Genomic DNA, 17,989 nt, shown 5'->3' on the forward strand with positions numbered 1-17,989 from the left:
ACTTAAAGATCGCTGGCACACCTGACATCACGAGCTATGGCCTCACTTCACCACGATCGTTACGAACGTCTCGTTCCCGAAGATACCACACTCCCCCTTCATCAGCTCTGTCCAAGATGTGATAAACTCACGAGCGAGTCTCAGCTCCTGAAGGATATGGTAGAGGAAGTTTGGATTATAGCTGGGACGACTGAAACTGTGCATCTGTGCTCTATGGATGAGCTGAAATCTGGCTCCTTGAGTGGGTGTCATCTCTGCGCCCTGTTGTGGGCTAATTGCATGGGTGACCTGTTGAAAAACAACTCCAATCGTCAGCATAACCCAAACGAACGCCTCATACTTAAGATTCATGCGAGGGATTTGGATCCGCCGGCACACGCAGGGACAGAAACATCTGGTCAAGGTCGCCCAATGTAGGTGATCAGCGGGGTTAGAAAGAGACGAAAGCTTACCAACGATAGGGGACGGTTTGGCACGGTTGTCATGTTCTTCGCAGCTGTCCGTGAGCACGAGGATCTACTCAAAAAGCCTGCAGGCCGCAGTGAGATCTATGTCGTTCCGCCTTCCTGTGAGTATTGTGCCAAAGCTGGCTCGATGGGATAACTGAGCCAGAAGACCGTGCCAAAGCTGGAATCCTGCTAACTCAAGCTTAGACCCAAAACTCAACGAGAGAACGCTGGACTGGGATTCCGTCACCATCTCATCCAAGAGTGACGCCGGGCTGGCACAAGTCAAGAGTTGGTTCCAGAGCTGTGCTAATGGCCACACAAAGTGTGGTAACTTTTCCCGCTTTATTGCTCAGAAGGGCGAACTACCCTCCCGCTTCCTTGATGTCAGTGGCGGGACTATAAAACTGGAATGTAGACCGTCTGTCCTCAAAGGTGTGCGATATACAACACTCAGTCACAGCTGGGGTAAGGATCCGTCGTTATGCCCCCAGCTCAAGCAAGCCCTCCTGGAAAGCTTCAAGACCAAGATCCCAGAGCCTGAACTGCCCGCAAAGTATCTGGATGCAATTCGAATCACTAGGTATTTGGGCTTTCGGTACATCTGGATCGACTCATTGTGCATCATCCAAGACTCTGAGGAAGATTGGAAGAAGGAATCACTCAAGATGGCATCCGTTTATGGACGGACGAGTTGCAACATATCATACATCTACCCCCTCTCGACGAAGGACAGAAGAGGTTTCTACGCGATCCTCGGTTAGATCTGCCTTGCAAGATATGGCCCACGCTTTCGCAGACCAAGGGCAAGCAAAGTACTGGAAAGGCGTCCAAGTATATCCTGGTTCAAAACGCCCCTGGGTGGATAGGTTCAAGCTGGGCATCCATGGCACAAGACGATCTCTGGCCTCTACTATCTCGAGGGTGGGTGTTCCAAGAACGAATCCTCTGTCCGCGAAACGTTTACTATGGAGGCCCTCGATTACTCTGGGAGTGTTGCGAAGGGGTCAAGGACGAACTACTTGGACAGCCAGTCAATGTATCTCGAACAAAGCAGGACTTTTACTCGATATTCTCGGGTTTTGAGACTATCCTCCATGGTGTTGACCAGTTTGAAACATTCAACGGTCAATGGTACAGTTTGGTCCAAGAATACCGGTTAAGAGACCTCACGTTCGAGAAAGATCGAGCCATAGCCTTTGCTGGGGTGGCCAAGGCCATACAGAACAAGACGAAACTCACTTATCTCGCTGGCATGTGGAAAGAGTTTGCCGACCTACAACTATTGTGGTCCATTGATCACACTCCGGAAACAAGAGAGCTTTGTCGGAAAGAGTCAAAGAGCAGGCCGGATTATATCCCTTCCTGGTCTTGGTTCTCTGTTCCTCGAACTCCGCATCCTCTCTCAGAACGAGACGCCGTGAGCTTCCAGATCACCATGGAGATGTACACACAGCTACGACATGCAACCTATCGGGCGCAAGTAGTATCATTCAACCATCCCAAGCTTGGATTCTGGCCTTGGAGAGACCAGGATGTTCTCTTCCATGACTTCCAAGGTCTCTCGATTACACTCAGAACACAAAAAGTACCAGCTACACTTCAGTGGGACGACGAGACTCTTCGAATCTTGCCATTTGGGCGTCATGAGTTGGGAGAATCCGCCTGGGATCCAAAGATGGCCATGGTATATGTGCATGACGATATCAGTGTGACTCCTGGGTGTTCTCTTCCCGGCGATATCTACATGATCTTGTTGTTGAAGGAAGCCTGGTATATGGGAGCCGGGAGAGAATACTCATATCAGCCTTCGAAGAAGCAAAAGCACAGCAACAATGGCAATGGAAGAACTGTGTGGCAGTACACAGGGCTTGCAGTAGCCCGTTCAGAGACCAACAATGGAATAAGCTGCTGGAAGCGTGTGGGAATTTTCTTTTTTGCAGACAGGGTAACAGGCCTAAAAAGTATCACAACACCGTTCACGAAGGAGGGTGTCAGGGATGAGGACGTGGTGTTGGTCTAGATGAACTTGTGAGTTTGATGTATTTCCTTTATTTTCCTATTCTTAGTCAATTACATCTCCAAAGAGGCCGTCAAACAGAAGATTAGGACAGCTATTAATTGATTCTGCCATTAAAATCTAATGCAGCAATGCCGTACAAGGCGTAGTCTGGCGTTGCCATCAAAGCTTGAATGAAAGACAACTCAGTTCCTACATTACTGTTCTATAAATGTTCATGTATTCCCTTCCCAAAATCATCGCCATGTGAGTATAAATGAACATCCTATCCTCATTCGTACAATCATGTTCTAAGATTAAGCTAGACTTAGTAGATGATCAAATACGCCGGTCGCATAGCTCGTGATGTATAAACAACACTTTCATCCGTGTTGAAATGACTGGACGGTCTCGGCCTTGCATAAACTTGCATTAATTAGCCGCGACTTCTTCAACTGCAACACACTGACTGAGTCATATCTATGTGGCGGCTGTTGGAGAAGAGGCATCTCGCGCTCAGTGACGTAAGAATTCCCTAGCACGACTCGGCAGAGCATTAACGCATAGACATTGGAGGGAAATTTGTTGATGGCATATTTTGCAGCCTTGTTTAGGTGAGAGACAGCATGGATAGCTGGATGATGCGCTTACTTGGACGTGTCGTAGGTTGAATAGAGGCTAGGACCTAGCTTAGTACCGTGGCTATCCAGGTCAGTCACTGAAGGAATGATATCAACATCACTTACTATCCAGTGCGTCGTTTGAGGTCCAGATATGGCCTGAATCCTTCACGGAGCGCCTCACAAACTTACAATCCCCGTTGTAGCACATTGTGACATTGCCATTCTCACCAATCGTGCAAGCTCTCTCGGCACCACGGAAACGTTTCCGCTCGTTGCCTGCGTACTTGCCCATGGCGATAAAGTTTCCTCGGCTCTCGATTTGGTCCCTATACTCAAATGAGATGTGTCAGACATTTACTTGGAAGAGTCACACCGGTACGCCTCAAACTCATTACGAGACTGTTGGGTCCATGTGACTAGATCGATGGTCCGAATCGGTGGTGGGGTTCCGTTCCAGCCTTCATGAAAGGCGGAAGCGGCTACAATTACTGGCCTTGAAGATACAAAGCCAGAGATAGGGACATACCGTTGAGGTACATGACATGGTCACTTGGAATCTCGATCAGGCTGGGAGCATTGTTGGCAGCGTTTCTAGCGCAATGTTTGTCACAAAAGGTATGTGCCGGGTCTTGGGCGTAATAGCGACATTGCAAGCAGACGTCGGACATGGCGATCAAACAGTCAAGAATTCATGCTCCAGCAGTCGACAAAATTGGGCATTTCTTACAGAATATATCTACATTATCACGCAACAAACCGGGCGACAGCCTCATGCAGTGAGATGTCAGGCAAAAGGTTGCCTCAAGAAACAAATGCAGACCGTATATATTTGCCAATCGGACCCCAAACAGCTCTTGACCTCAGCCCCTTCTTATCGTGGCTTGCCAGCGAACAAGGATCTTCGCTGCAAGTGAGCCAGCTGGTACCACGCTGGCCCATCATATGCACTAAATCACAAGGCATACAACAAGGCAACCAGCAGCCTGCTGCCTGATCGAGTCAAAAATGTTCAAATATCGCATCTCCACCGTCAGCACAATCCTTCGACACCACCCTCCACTTCATCTCTTTTCAACCATGGCAGTCGAGCCCAAGTACGTCAAGCGAACCTCCGAGACCGTCCGCGATGTCGCTGCGGACGTGATCCGTCTCCTCAAGAAGGCCGGAGAGACAGTCAGTGTGGCTGAGTCGTTGACCGGCGGAGGAATCATGGCAACAATCACCTCTGTGTCTGGAGCAAGCTCCGTTTTCCGAGGCGGCATTGTCTCTTATGCGACACCTCTCAAGCAGCATCTCCTCAAGGTGGATGGAGACCTCATCGCCCAGCACGGCGTCATCCACGAAGACGTGGCTCAGCAGATGGCGGCCGGTGCGCGGACCGCAACCAGCACCGACACACCGACGACCTGGGGGATCGGCACCACGGGTGTTGCGGGGCCGGACTCGCAAGACGGCAAGCCGGTGGGCATGGTATTTATCGGCATCGCTAGCCCCGAACAGGCCCGAGGACTAGGTCCATTCCATTTCCCGGGTGATCGGGATCAGGTCCGACAGGCAACAATTTTGGAGGCCCTAGCTCAGCTACGAAAGGAGCTTCTTGCGAGGGAGAAGAGCAACTGATGGAAAATGAGTTGATTGGGTTGACGAGAAGAATACAAGCGTCTGCTCACCACCTACTTGCGAAGATTACCTCGTTGCTTCGGTGCCTGATTTATGAGACAACCTCAACACCGTTATCCCGGCATGGTCGTTTAGTACACTATAGAGGTCCAGCATAAAGCAATCATCAATTCATCGTTACCAACTTAGCTCCTTAAGCGTCGACCCTCAGTTTGACCATGAGTGCCCCAACAGAATGTGTCGGGCTTGGAATCGTTGCCATGAACGGTGGCGACGATGAGTCCGCCGACGTCACCATTGAGTACAATGCCAGACGCATCACTTTGTCCCTCTTTGTAAGCCCTAATCGAACCGAAGAGACCCTCGAGGATCGAATGATCCGTCTCGTGAATGAGGCCATCCTTGCTGATTACGAAGAATACGATGCCATCACTGATCAAATCTACGATATTATTATGGACCTCGGACGAATCCCTTTCTCGCAAATTGCACCCTTGAGCACCACCGCGCCCAGCAAGGATTTGCATTCACTTCTGTATCCTGAGACTCTCGACTATCGTCTCCAGACCATCGCCAGAAAGGCGACCATCTTTCCTATTGATCCAGAGGAGTCGGTTTCCGTCCCCAATACTGGGCCGAACCCTGCGGTTGTGACAGAATTCCAGGCCATGAAAACGACACCCTAATACTCGTCTAGGGACGTACATGTCCAGGAAGTTCTTGTCAGCGGTTATGGCGCCGTATGCAAAGCTCGTGTTGGGCCCCAAACCATGCTCTGTAAGGCTCACAGCCAAGGGCTCGAAAACCCAAGCCTTGAACGGGAGCTGGTCGCCATGCAGAAAATATGGAATGCTGGCAGCGGCCCTGCTGTGAATATCCGCGTCCCTCACCTTCAAGGATATGTCACATTTGCGGATTCAAGAGATATCATCGGTCTATTACGCGATTGGGTTCAACCAAGTTCTTCCGGCAGCACTTTACAGGATATGGATATTTCAGCTCTACCAAGGGAGCTGAAGAAGAAGTGGTCAGATCAGCTATGCGAGACGGTAGATAAGTTACATGAGCTTGGTGTGGTTTGGGGCGACGGCAAGGCGTCTAATGTCGTCGTCGATCAAGAGAGCAATATCTGGCTCATCGACTTTGCCGGTGGCTGAACTGAAGGATGGGTAGACGAGGAGCTTTCTGATAGCGTAGATGGTGATAATCAAGTCGTCAAAAACATCACAAAGTTCTTAGGTGTGGAGGAATAATCCTTGATAGAGGTACTCATCTCTAGCTTTGAAATGAACTACTCGGCTGAAGAAGGAGAGAAGCAAAAGAGGTCAATACTCTACTCCATCAACTTGATTAAATGCTATCTGCTTACACACCTTCCAAGTCTCTTCCTTATTCAGACACCAAGGCAGTGAACTTTTCCTTGATATGAAGGGTAGGCGTCTGCTCTCGATCAAAGAACTCTCGTGCAGCTGATGAAGCCTCTCTCAAAGACTTCCTCTCCGTGAACAAGTCACCCTGTAACCTGTGTAAAGGAAGATCTTTCATCATATAGATTTTCAAGTCTCCCAAAACCACAGCCCCCGACCAACCCAAATTACATTCTTGAATTTCAATTGTTTCTTTGTATTAATCGAGTTTCGTAAGTACATGTGCTAACCTCTTGAGGGCCTTGGGCAGTTGTGCTGCTCAGCTGAGCGAGAGCTCTCAGTTTTGAACAAGCCTCGGCGCTATGCGCTCTTGTGGCAAAGGATATAACCTGACTTTCATGTAGTAACTTTTGAAAGGTATCTTTCGCTTTTGTCGAAGCGGCTTAACGATGGCTCTGCTACCATAAAGTCGCCGTTTTGCGAGTGACGGGCTATGAGTTCAGCGTCGATTAGAAATTTCTTTTGATGGCACGGCCAGATATTTCTCAATATTATGTTCATATACACGTGTTTTGCAGCATTGGGTTCTAATGCTGCTATGTGTTGGTTAGTGTTTTCTTTGATCTTGTGTATGACGGAGACGTCAGTGAAAAATAAGCATGCGGTTCGTCGGTACGAGGGTAGGTTCAGCGGTCCTGAGCCCTTCGCTGTCAGGCAAAATGTGGCAACAGATTTGGACAAGGGGGGTCGTGCCAAGCTTCATCTCTAGCCGAATAAGACACCTCGCGGAGTCTCCTCAGGCCTCCGTGGGGGTAGAAGGTAGTAATCACCTTTTGGAGTAGGGTGATAGGCTGAGGAAGATTGTCAACTGCCGTCCCCCGGCAAGTGTGGAAGGTAGTCCATCCGAGACCTGTCAACCCAATTCGTAACAAGTACATCGCAGTCTCAAAGCCATACCAGAATTGGTTGGCTTTGGCATGCGAGAAGGTCTGACCCCTGGCTGTAGCCAACCTGGAAGGGGGACCGTGCAGTAGTTTGATAATCCACGTGGCATCCTGTGTCCAAACTCTGGATGAACGTCCGAGTTGAGATGAAAACGAGCTCTACCCAACCACCGAACTACCTTGAGGGGGAAACAATCTCTCTGACATGCCATCTTCAACCCGGCTCAGCCGGGTCCAGCCGGTCGGGCCTGGAGGGTGGCAACAGGCAAGGAGGTAACCTTGAATGACGAATCAGAGGGGGGAAGGTCTTCTAATTCCTTGGCTATAAAGAAGCAGCGGTTATAACTCTTTTGATCTTCCCCTGCGTTAGTTCAGTATCTTTCCCTTCGCCTCGTGGCTGGCTGGTGGGGAAGACAGGGTTTTAGACGAACTCTAGATACCTAGCCCGCAAGCTGGAGTAACGTCAAGGTAAAGAGACACGAGACTCTGATTTGAACGGGAGAAACCCCTGCCTATATAAAGTTGGATATGCCTCTTCCCAGCCCCCTTTTAAAGCGAGGCATAACCCTCAACACGGGCCAACCCTGTTATGGTCCCGACGCCGAACTAACGAGTCTCGGATACCGTTAGCGAAATGGCCTCGTCATATGGCCACATGTTTTAGTCTGCAATTTCGTTTCGACATCTGTTTCGAGTTCATGTCACATTCCTTCGGGTGCAGCCGAGGGCGGGCCGGGCACAGAACCATGTGGCATCCACTTGCACAACACCCATTCTCACTCCCCCTTACAGACGCCCGCGGAGATACATCTTGATAGGTTCTCTCGTTGCCCTAGCGTATTAATAAGCCCGGGGAGAAGATAGAAGAGGTTCGCGTCAGATCTAGCCACCCCAGTTCATGCAGGGCCAAGATCAAGCTTCTTGCTCTGGTCTAGCTTGACGTATCTTGACATCAATCCATCCAAAACATCAGGCTATTCAAGCACCAACTAGCCCACAGTGGAGAACTAAAATCTCCCTGCTTAATCGACCGTATTCCACTCCAAGACTACCCGGTTGTTTGTTAAACTCTCACTCTGCTCACCGGAGAGGTGGTATCAAAACCCGCAACCACGGTGCATGCCTAGCCACTGTCCACTGATCGGGATTTGTCTAGAATGGCAAGCATACCGGATAACGCTACCCATTTCTTTTTCAAATGGTGATTCTAGACCCACTGTTGGACCAAGTTACGGGTTTGACACCACCTCTCCGGTGACGAGAGGCGAGAGCTCAACGTCTGCAGGCCATCAACCCACTGGCAGATCATATGTCTCTATCTCGCTCCCTTTGAATGATACCATCATTTTTCAATCTGTCAGGAGTGGATTTACGAGTTGGATGTCTCGATCTCCTCAGCACTCATTCCATCCGACGGTATATCTTCAAGGTAAGCCCGTCGATGCATTCTCGACAAGAGTCATGTGTGCATTGGTTTTATCAGATTCCTTTCACGCCTCTTGGGACGTATCCTAAGCATTCTTGCTTCTCATCCACTTGTTTGTCTTGAAGAATTCATATCCGACTACGAACAATACTTTATTTCTTTCATCAAACCCAAAACATCTCCCTTCACAATGGCCCATCAATTCAAGTCAGACTTTCAATTTGATATGGACAACTGCTTCAGTTACACTCAGTCCATTTCATACCCTTACACCTCAAGTTTCTCTTCTGCCTCTTCTTCTTACGACCCTTTCACTCCTACATCTCGATTTTCATCACCCTATGAGTTGTCAGCTTTGGAACCTGATGGATCCTACAATATCTCTCACGGTGTTGATGCGGCTCCTCGCTCGACTGTGGGCGACTATATGCTTGACGCTGTCGTCGAGACGAAGCCGGAGCATATCCCTTTTCCCGACTGCCCCCCAAACACGCCCATGAAGCAGGAGCTCGTGGGTTTGCACTACAGAGAGATAGACATGGAACATAACGGCTCTATGGATCCGATAACGCCATCGAGTCCTTGCTTTCCAATCTCTCCCGGGGTTGTCATTAGCGCTACCTCCTTCGTCATGACACCCACCCAGATGTCTTCGGGTTTCGAAGCGACTGAGATCTATTCACCCTGGTCCTGCGCCAGCGACAGCCCGATCTCCTACCCACAGACCAACGGCGAGGTGCTCAACATCGACCACCAGCCAGAGGCTCCCTATTATGTCCACGACTCCTATCATGACCACGACTCGGCTTCACCAAAACAAATTCGACCTCGGCAGGTGGTGGTGAACGAGATTCAGCGCAAGACGGCCGAGCTTCAACATGCTCAGACCCGAAGACCCAGAAAACGATCCGTCAAGCCCGACCCTGCCCCTGCGGATCCGGTCTGGAGCAGTTGTGACTATCCAGGTTGCAACAAGGCATTCAGGCGTAAAGAACACCTCAAGAGACACAAGCAATCGTAAGTTATTAGACGCGTCGTAACCCTCATTATCACTAATAGACTGTGCAGCTATCACGGTGAGGGCCCGAACCGTTTCTCATGCGAGTTCTGCGGTAGAGGCCAGTTCAACCGGAGGGACAACCTCAACAACCACCGCAGGCTTCACACTCGGCACAACAGCCGCAACCGAGGCGTCGAGTTTGTCCCTGGTGCGGTGATGGTTATCGAACAAGAAAAACTCAGACGAACACCGACAAGGAGGAGGAAACAGGGAGCTATTGGAGGAACTAACCACCGTGAAATACCAACACAGTAATGTATTTGTATAGAAGCATCAATCTTGTAATCTATGTAGTTTTCAGTCATTCTTCTTCTTCTTCTTCTTTTTACCTTTCATCTTCAAGGCAAGGCCACTTTGTTAATTGGGATATGATGTCATGATGTGTTGATTTTGTATTTTTGATATCGTTGAAGCCCGGCCCTTGATGTGATAACTGGGCCAGAAGACCCATCTTCAAGGCATGTGGTGGCTAGTCGGGGGAAAAGAGGCACCAAGACTGGGGAAAGAGAAAACAAATGTCATCTCTGCTCCAATGCGGAGCTTTTCCTTGTTTCGTGCATGTTTCCCACGTTTTGTTTTACTGTAGGATCTCGGTTAAAAGTGGAAAAGTGGAGGAGTTGGAATGTCTGGGTTTCTCGATGCTACGGTACACATGTCCCCCTTGTTGTTTGTCAGGCTCAAGTCACCGTACAAGGGTTACAAGGGGCGACACCGAGGGTTCCGACACGAGGGTAGTAATCCTGGTTTTCGCAAGGGGGCTTGGGCCAGTCTAGCCAGGGGGCATCATATGCCGTCTTCGAATATGCAACCAACACCAACGAGAGACCAAAAATCACGCGGTGCAAATCACGCAAGCCCACCTGCCGCTTGTTCCCTTTCCCTGTTGTAGTTCAGCTTCTCCCCAGTCACAGTCTTCTGGCTCATTTATCCCATCGAGGGCCGGGCTTTAACTACAACAAAGAACATATGATCAACGCATCATAGCATCAAGTCCCAATACTAACACAATGGTTCTCCCTAGTCACATTGTCAACCACTGGAGAAGCCTGCTTCGTTGTACAGGTAGCTTTAAGTGGCGAGCGTCAGAGAAAGCGATAATCATTAAAGAGTCTACATGGTCGAAGAGGTGGTATTATATAAAACAAAGACTGGGAATGACTTGGATAGAGGAGCGGCAACTCGGGTAGAAAGGAGACAGCAACAACTTAACTCTGATATTCTAGGAGTATGAACATTAATGTGCCTCTAAATAAACCCTAAAATAATTATTTTGTGATAAATAGCTATTTCCGTGTCTATGTGGCATTCGAGGGGTCCTGCCGTCGTAGATTGGCTAGCTACCCTGTTGTACACATCATGATAGCACAGCGTAGCATAGCGCGTAGTATGCCTATTAACCTTTCATGCGTGATTTATACATGGGAGTTGAAGTAAGGGTGAGAAAAAACTGCCTAGAAGGCTATACGGACATTTAACTGCCTTAAACATCCTGCAGATGGTTCCACCAAGCCTCGGCCGCCGTCTCCGAAGGTACAACAACCCCGCATGAATCTCAACATTTCGACCTTCAGAAAGAAGAACAGCTTGCTTTGGATCGGAGATGACGTCCGATAGAGTAGATATAAACTTCCAAGACAAAAGGCAGCTCAATAACTGTCCGTATCCCCAATTTGTCATCCTCACCAAAGTGCCCAACCATGGCTTCGACTCAGTACACCAACAACCTCCTTAGATGCGTCACACGCAAAGAGGTCTGCAAGTCATTCGGCATAAAACTATCTACAAGTCCTCAGATCGTTCAAACGGCTCGACATGCCGGTTTCGACTCTCTCTTTATCGATCTCGAACATGCCTGGTTGACGCTTGCTGAGGCAAGCAATCTCTGCAATGTCGGCCATCTCGCAGGCATTACTCCATTCGTCAGAGTCCCTCATCAGTGCGGCAATGGTTTCGTTCAACGGGTGCTTGACGGAGGTGCCATGGGTGTGATATTCCCTCACGTTGAGAGCGCAGGTAAGAACACTGTCAGTATCCAGTTGAACAACAATTAACCCCCAGCAGACGAAGCAAAGGCAGCTGTGAAAATCTCCAAGTACCCTCCTCATGGATGCCGCTCAATGACAGGAGCCATGCCTCTCTTCAACATGCGACCAACACCTCTAAACGAAGCAATCGAGTTTGGCAACAACTCGGGATCAACAGTCTTTGCAATGATTGAGAGCAAAAACGCTGTCAACAATTCAGAAGAAATCGCAGCAGTCGAGGGCGTCGACGTCCTTCTGGTCGGATCATTTGACCTGAGTATTGACCTGGGAGTTGGTGGCAACTGGGACAGTAAGGAGTACAGAACTTCAGTGGAAAAGGTCAGCCAAGTATGCCGAAAGTACAACAAGATCTTTGGAGTTGCAGGTGTCTACGATAACCCCACACTTCACGAGTGGTTCATCAACACCCTGGATGCTCGGTTCATGCTTGTTCAGCAAGATCTATCCTTGATAGCCGGCGGAGGGCAGAGAGCTGTTAGAGCCATACCCCCAGTGCGTCTATGATAGCATAACAGGGGGGCGATCTTATCTACAAGTCCCAATTTGTAATCAAGCCATTCGCCAATGAGTGATTTTGTCCGCCCCGCCTGTGAGAAAAAGGCCTCGGGGGCCCTCTCCGAACTCAATCTTGACCACATTTCTTGCACTGCCAATGCCTCGGGACCTAGAAAACGCGTAACCTGGCTCTTCAGACCTTGTAGAAGATATAATGCTCCAGTAGGCTTTATCAAATTCTTCGGCTACTCCACACAATGTCGGCTTCGCCAAGACGTGCTGCAAACCCTTCAAAGCGGTCAAGGAATTCCGCCCAAAAGAGTACGGTTGTAATTGCGTCAGTATTGTCCTGCTACATACCAGCAATTCTACATGCCTAACAGCTCAGTTGCCAGACATGCCGCTCCAAAAAGGTCAAATGCTCTGGTACCGCGCCGTGTCAGTATTGCTCAAAGCGAGGACTGTCATGCTCAATCAGTCCACTTGGTCCGCGGCGGATATACTCGGTGACGTATGGGTTACCTTGCTGTTATTGATCTCTCTAACATTTTCATTAGCAAGATTGCGGAACTCGAAAGCCGGCTTGCAAGATATGAAAGTGAGGGTACAGAGCCGCTCTCCAACAATGGTGATTTGACGATTCCAGCCCCATCGGATCCTGCTTACATGAGTCAAGGGACGAGACCTAGGTCAGAGTCTTCGGGTCTGCTCAATCCTGGATCACCGACACCTGGACTCAGCCTAGGAAGCCCTGTCATGGACGCGGACATATCAATGGCCCATGGTCAATCAACCGCCCCGAGGAGCAGCACATCACAGGTCCCCAATGCTTCAAATGAACAACACTGCATTCCGGAGACACAGACCCGAACACCTAATTTAGAGTCGAGATCCCACTATCATACGCCAACCATCGCTACCGAATCTTCCTTGAGTTCTAGTAACGAATTCGGGAGAAAGGTTCATGAAGTACTGACAAATTCCGGTCCATCAAGTGCCAGGACAATCCCCATATCCCCAAATCCTGTACAGCCTACGATAAGTCATCCTTCACCTTTTAGAGCTTCTACTCAAGCTATTCCACACCTACCCAGTGAAGAAGAAGCCTTTCGACTACTCGAGACCGTCGGCTTCTACATCGGACAGACGCAGTGTCATTATGACCTTCGAGGCCTGACTGATCGCATTGGGTGGCTGTACGAGAACATGGATGATCCTCAGATTCATGAACTATGGTATATGCAGGTTCTTCTTGTTCTAGCCATTGGACAAATCTTCCGGGCTGGTAATGGTGAGGAGGGAGAAGATTTACCAGGAACTGCATTCTTTGAATTTGTGGAGACGCATTTACCTACAGCAAGCGCCCAGTATAGGCTTGGGAGGCTGGCAGTTGAGGTCAATGCCCTCATGGCCATGTACCTTCAAATGGCAAACCGCAAGGAGGAGGCCTATCTTTATGTGAGTACATCAGTTGCTCATCGACTTCGACTAACTTTATTAGATAAACACTGCTCTCCGATTGGCCATTTTGTACGGTTATCATCAGAAAGATTCTGAACGGAACCTTTTAAGGTCAGAAAAGGCACAGATCAACCGGCTTTGGTGGACAATATACATGCAAGAGAGGTAAGCTAGACCATTTGGAAAAGACATCACTAACAAGTCAGGCGCCTGGCCGCAGCAAATGGAAAGCCGTCAGGGATCATCGACAGTGCCATAAGCATGCCCCTACCTTCTGAAGCCCCGGGATTTCCAACTGGCGCTGCCATTCGCACAAATATCAAGATTGCTCAGGTGACTGGGCAGGTGATGACAAGTAAGTCGTCGCCTAGCTTGAATTCAAGTCTGACCTCAATAGTCTTGTACGGCACCAAGTTCAAGAAGGAGCAAGATTTTGTCTCCCACGCTCAGCAGATCATCAAGAGCTTGGCCGATATTGCAAAAGAGATCCCATCAGAACAATCCCTAAGTCTTTGCGGCAACTCACAGCTCGCACTCAGGACGTCTGCATCTTTGCATCTCATGCTCTATCAGGTATGGATACTCGTTATGTCGTGAATTAGGCTGATGATATAGGCCACGCTGTTAACCATTCGCCCTCTCATGCTTCACGCCGCACAAATGATCTTGAGCGGCCAACCCTGCAACGAACTCGAGGGTGGCTCACTTGACACGCTTTCCAAGACCTGCTCAGAGGCTGCAAGGCGACTTCTTGAGGTTATAATTGCTCTAAAGAGAAAGGGGATACTTCGTAAGTGGCATATCTTGTGGAGAATTGTAACTAATTTAGCCCAGCAATATTCGGCTTCTTTGACTGCGACGCCGTCTTCTCAGCAGCTTTCATCATGCTTCTCACCATGATCTTTGATTCAGCTTGTGAGCCAAGCCAGAGACTCAACCCTACTCCGGGCCTAAAAGATGCAATGGATATGTTGCATTACATGGCTGAACATGGCAATACCTTTGCGAGGCAGAGGTTCCAAGAAGTCCAGAGCGTGCGAGATCATCTTTCAGCTACTCTGAACTCTCGTGAGGCCAACACACCCACATCAACCAATCAGACAACTGCTGTATCGAATTCAGAGCACCAAGGATCTGATACAAGCGCCGTTCACAGTGCTCACCCTCCACATGAATATCCTCCTTGGTATCCTCCCGTATGGGACATGTCAGATCAATGGCTTCACTCTGTCGATTTAAATGGCGAGCTTGAGGATTTGCCTCTGGGAGACTCATTTGACCAATATCAGTCACTGCTTAATGATCCAGACTGGAGTTTGACGGGACAAGACGTGGGAGACTTTGCAGAACTAAGAAGATATATACAAAGATTAAATTCATAGAAATTAAATGAGAGACTTGGTATCAACAACACCGAGAATCTATAGTTCCAGAACACCACTCTCTTAGCATCTAGCCAAGACATGGGCAGAAAAACTTGCGTGCCGCCGCCTTGAGAATCTTATTGCGCACCCTCTTACCCCTCGCCTTGTACTCTGCAGCGTCGTTAACATGTGGAAAAGGCACGTCGGGAACTTCTTTTCCCAAGAAACGACATAGCGGTTCCCACCCATCGATGAGTTTAAAGTCGAGGAGCTGATCGCTCGGAACCGCCTCCCGCACGTACTTGTAGTGCCTTACGTATGTCGCCTTGAGGTTCTTGACAACATCGTTGTTTGACTCGGACCTCGTCCAGCCCTGCTGCATCCGGAAGCAGACGGGACCGCTGGTGTAGCCAGTGTAGTAAGAGACCTTGGTCACAAAGGCCCTGTGTCTGGGGTTTGTCGAGTCCTTGACAACAGGGACCATGCTGTTGTACCACTTTTCAATGTCGCGCTCCACTAGAATAACCTTGGCGTCTGGGTAGGCAGGGATCAGAGATTCGGCGTAGTGAGAGGCAATGTCGGACACGGCATCGTACCGGCCAAAGACCTCATCCCATTCATCTCTCGAAAAGGGCGTGCCCCGGTACGTCGGGAGGTTTGGAAAGGTCGCGTCGTTGGCCCTATCAAAGATAGGCCATTGCCATTGGAGATCGTATTCTTCACAGGCGTCCCATCCGTGATGCACGTTGGGGTATCCCAGGATCTGCAGGGCCTTCATCAGGGAGGCCGTCCCGGTGCGAGGTGCTCCTAGACATAGGATTGGTGGCGATGAAGCAGACTTGAGCTGGGTCTTTTCGTTTTGCTCAGGTGCTCCCTCAGGAGTGACTCCAGCTGAGGGATCAGTGCTGTTGGATTTCTTGGTCTCCTCCATATTGAACCGATGAATTTGAAGTTGAAAGTGGAATCTTACTCAGATTCGGGGGGCCAAGGTCTAATAAATCTTGTCCATGGTCATTGGCTAGGGGTCCGAGCTGGTTATCCGAGCCGTTCATTTAGGGCGGCCCGTTAATTTTGGATCGGCAGCACAGTCTGCATAATATCACCAAGTTGGGGTGTAAGCTGACGGCCGCGCTAACCGGCAAAACCCCTGAAACGGACTCTACCGAGCTCCCGAAGATCCTTATTGACTTGAATCTCGGATGTCGGTCCTTGAGCCGAATGCCGGTGGTAGTTTGGACGATTCATCCCAAATAGGGGTCCAGCTGTCAGGTTCAAACTACTATCTCACCCTACAGACAACTAGGTATATTAAGAGAATGAAAGGAGAGCCAATCGCACGAGGTCATAACTAGGAAACAAAATACTGTTCAGTTTCGTGATGGTATCTGGGCATGCTCCAAGTCACGGAGGTATCAACGACAAGCGCCCCCTGTCAACAGCTTTTCTCAGCCCGTGCAGCAGGTGGTTCGAGGCCAGCCGCAGTAGCTGGGATGACTGACCAAAGATCCAAAGGCATCAAAGACCGCAAGGACGAGGACGAGGATAGCTGCATTCTCAAGTCTGGGCAAAGTTTTCCTACACCGACTTGCTGGCAACAGCTGAGTCTAGGAGTCGCCCTGTTTCATGACTGCTAAATGCAGGAACAGGACCTCGGACTGAGTTAAAATACAGTCCGAGGTTCTACTGCTGCATGCACAAGTCCGATCAAGCCAATGGCAGAGCGCATAGTCCCACAAACCAAGAACAACTTGGCTTGATCAAGTTAGTTTCGATCTTGGCAAGTAATCAGTCAATAAACTTTGTGTCACGATTCTGGTCCAAGCTTGAATTTTGATGAAAGTCCTAATTTCCGGAGTACAATCATTGTCACTGGTGATGAAACGTTTCTGTGGATCTACAGGAAATATATAAGGATGCTCCTCGATGCTCTTTACATTTCTGTTGCTTCAGCAGACTCAACAGATCAGTTCTCTCTCAACCATACCTTGTCAACTTCAAAACTTTCAAGATGCGCTTCATTTCCGTGGCCACCGCCCTCTTTGCCCTGACCAATGTGTCATCCGCCTGGACACAGGATCGTAACGGAGTCTGGACCGCCAACAACAACTGGTACTGGATTCGAGGCGGTAAATTGATTCCCCTCCGAAATAATACGCCTTCAACTCTGACGCGTGGTACAGACTATGTCCATGAAGGATGCACCAGGATGAACACGGAGGAAACGCACGTCGGACCTTGTGCATACTTCACCAACAACCGTGGTGACATTTTCCGAGGACGTAAGTATTGACCACTCATACCATTTCATTTTTGCTCGAAAAGTTTACTGACATTGGTTGTAGACTGCGCGGTTGTCCTGGGCCACAACCACAAGGAAATTCACTGCCGATAAGCAGTGTCAAGACGTGGGAGACTTTTCAGGTCGTAGGAGACAGGTCCTACGACTGAATCCATAGAAGCCCATTTGGGCACCTTCTAAATAGAGCCATGGGGTTGTTGAATTAAGCTTGTTTCATCATCATAAGCCTGGTACATATCCACGTGTCTTCCCGTCTACCTACCTAAAGAGGAAATCACCTATAAGGGGCAACCCATTGCAAGCTCTCTAAATCCCTGGTAGATGCCTGTGCTATTGTGTTGTCCTTTCAGACTGTCGATTTGGTGGGTTTAAAAGCTTCCCATGCTGTGTGCAGCTTAAAGGGCTATGTCAATAGGCCTACTCCGTTGCATAGCATTATCTGCGATCAATGTGTCCCTTTACTAATATCCTCTCTATGTGACCATGCATCCCGGGCGCAGGGGCTTGGCCGCCGCGATTTGCAAAGTGGGTAGACGTTAGCTCTGATCGCTTCGTATCCGGGCTATCCTTGAGAACCTGTATAATGGCGAATATTTCGTTGCGACTTGATAAAGCCGGGTTCCTGCAATCATATCGGGAACGTAGGCAGCCGTGATGTTCTTGTAGTGGTCGGAGAAGGGCTTCATCTGACTCCAGCGTATTCCCGGACAAGGCTGCGACGAGCACTGTGATTGACCAGGCTCGAGGCGACAGGGTTCACAGAGCTTCCAATTCCACAAGGTCTTAACGAGACCCACAAGATCCTCCTCGGAGACATTTAGAAGGGGATAAGGTGAGGGA

The 17,989-nt window shown here is 49.3% G+C and overlaps 8 protein-coding genes across 8 annotated transcripts; 6 read left to right on the forward strand and 2 right to left on the reverse strand.

Moving 5' to 3' along the window:
* Positions 1-36: 36 nt before the first annotated feature.
* MRS44_009814 (uncharacterized protein) lies at positions 37-2,469 on the forward strand (the record flags this gene model as incomplete). The annotated part of the gene is made up of 4 exons (XM_065620314.1): positions 37-413; positions 462-568; positions 654-1,029; positions 1,092-2,469. 4 exons carry the CDS (start codon positions 37-39, stop codon positions 2,467-2,469), a joined length of 2,238 nt encoding a protein of 745 aa, XP_065476087.1.
* Positions 2,470-3,092: 623 nt separating this feature from the next.
* On the reverse strand, positions 3,093-3,736 carry MRS44_009815 (uncharacterized protein; the record flags this gene model as incomplete). The annotated part of the gene is made up of 4 exons (XM_065620315.1): positions 3,093-3,190; positions 3,258-3,394; positions 3,442-3,547; positions 3,595-3,736. 4 exons carry the CDS (start codon positions 3,734-3,736, stop codon positions 3,093-3,095), a joined length of 483 nt encoding a protein of 160 aa, XP_065476088.1.
* A 337-nt stretch (positions 3,737-4,073) lies between these two features.
* MRS44_009816 (uncharacterized protein) lies at positions 4,074-4,688 on the forward strand (the record flags this gene model as incomplete). Its single annotated transcript, XM_046276587.2, has 1 exon — positions 4,074-4,688. The coding sequence occupies one exon, from the start codon at positions 4,074-4,076 to the stop codon at positions 4,686-4,688; it is 615 nt and encodes a 204-aa protein (XP_046131752.2).
* A 218-nt stretch (positions 4,689-4,906) lies between these two features.
* MRS44_009817 (uncharacterized protein) lies at positions 4,907-5,845 on the forward strand (the record flags this gene model as incomplete). The annotated part of the gene is made up of 2 exons (XM_065620316.1): positions 4,907-5,298; positions 5,386-5,845. The coding sequence occupies 2 exons, from the start codon at positions 4,907-4,909 to the stop codon at positions 5,843-5,845; spliced, it is 852 nt and encodes a 283-aa protein (XP_065476089.1).
* Positions 5,846-8,615: 2,770 nt separating this feature from the next.
* On the forward strand, positions 8,616-9,740 carry MRS44_009818 (uncharacterized protein; the record flags this gene model as incomplete). The annotated part of the gene is made up of 2 exons (XM_046283725.2): positions 8,616-9,442; positions 9,494-9,740. The coding sequence occupies 2 exons, from the start codon at positions 8,616-8,618 to the stop codon at positions 9,738-9,740; spliced, it is 1,074 nt and encodes a 357-aa protein (XP_046131750.2).
* Positions 9,741-11,182: 1,442 nt separating this feature from the next.
* On the forward strand, positions 11,183-14,868 carry MRS44_009819 (uncharacterized protein; the record flags this gene model as incomplete). Its single annotated transcript, XM_065620317.1, has 10 exons — positions 11,183-11,498; positions 11,547-12,022; positions 12,252-12,354; positions 12,409-12,511; positions 12,583-13,483; positions 13,527-13,651; positions 13,693-13,841; positions 13,884-14,059; positions 14,102-14,276; positions 14,321-14,868. The coding sequence occupies 10 exons, from the start codon at positions 11,183-11,185 to the stop codon at positions 14,866-14,868; spliced, it is 3,072 nt and encodes a 1,023-aa protein (XP_065476090.1).
* A 70-nt stretch (positions 14,869-14,938) lies between these two features.
* On the reverse strand, positions 14,939-15,781 carry MRS44_009820 (uncharacterized protein; the record flags this gene model as incomplete). The annotated part of the gene is made up of 1 exon (XM_046276585.2): positions 14,939-15,781. The coding sequence occupies one exon, from the start codon at positions 15,779-15,781 to the stop codon at positions 14,939-14,941; it is 843 nt and encodes a 280-aa protein (XP_046131747.2).
* A 1,077-nt stretch (positions 15,782-16,858) lies between these two features.
* On the forward strand, positions 16,859-17,242 carry MRS44_009821 (uncharacterized protein; the record flags this gene model as incomplete). Its single annotated transcript, XM_065620318.1, has 2 exons — positions 16,859-17,129; positions 17,193-17,242. The coding sequence occupies 2 exons, from the start codon at positions 16,859-16,861 to the stop codon at positions 17,240-17,242; spliced, it is 321 nt and encodes a 106-aa protein (XP_065476091.1).
* Positions 17,243-17,989: the final 747 nt, after the last annotated feature.

This window comes from Fusarium solani, assembly GCF_023522795.1.
Source record: "Fusarium solani strain SB1 chromosome Unknown bctg00000006, whole genome shotgun sequence".
Taxonomy (NCBI): Eukaryota; Fungi; Ascomycota; class Sordariomycetes; order Hypocreales; family Nectriaceae; genus Fusarium; species Fusarium solani.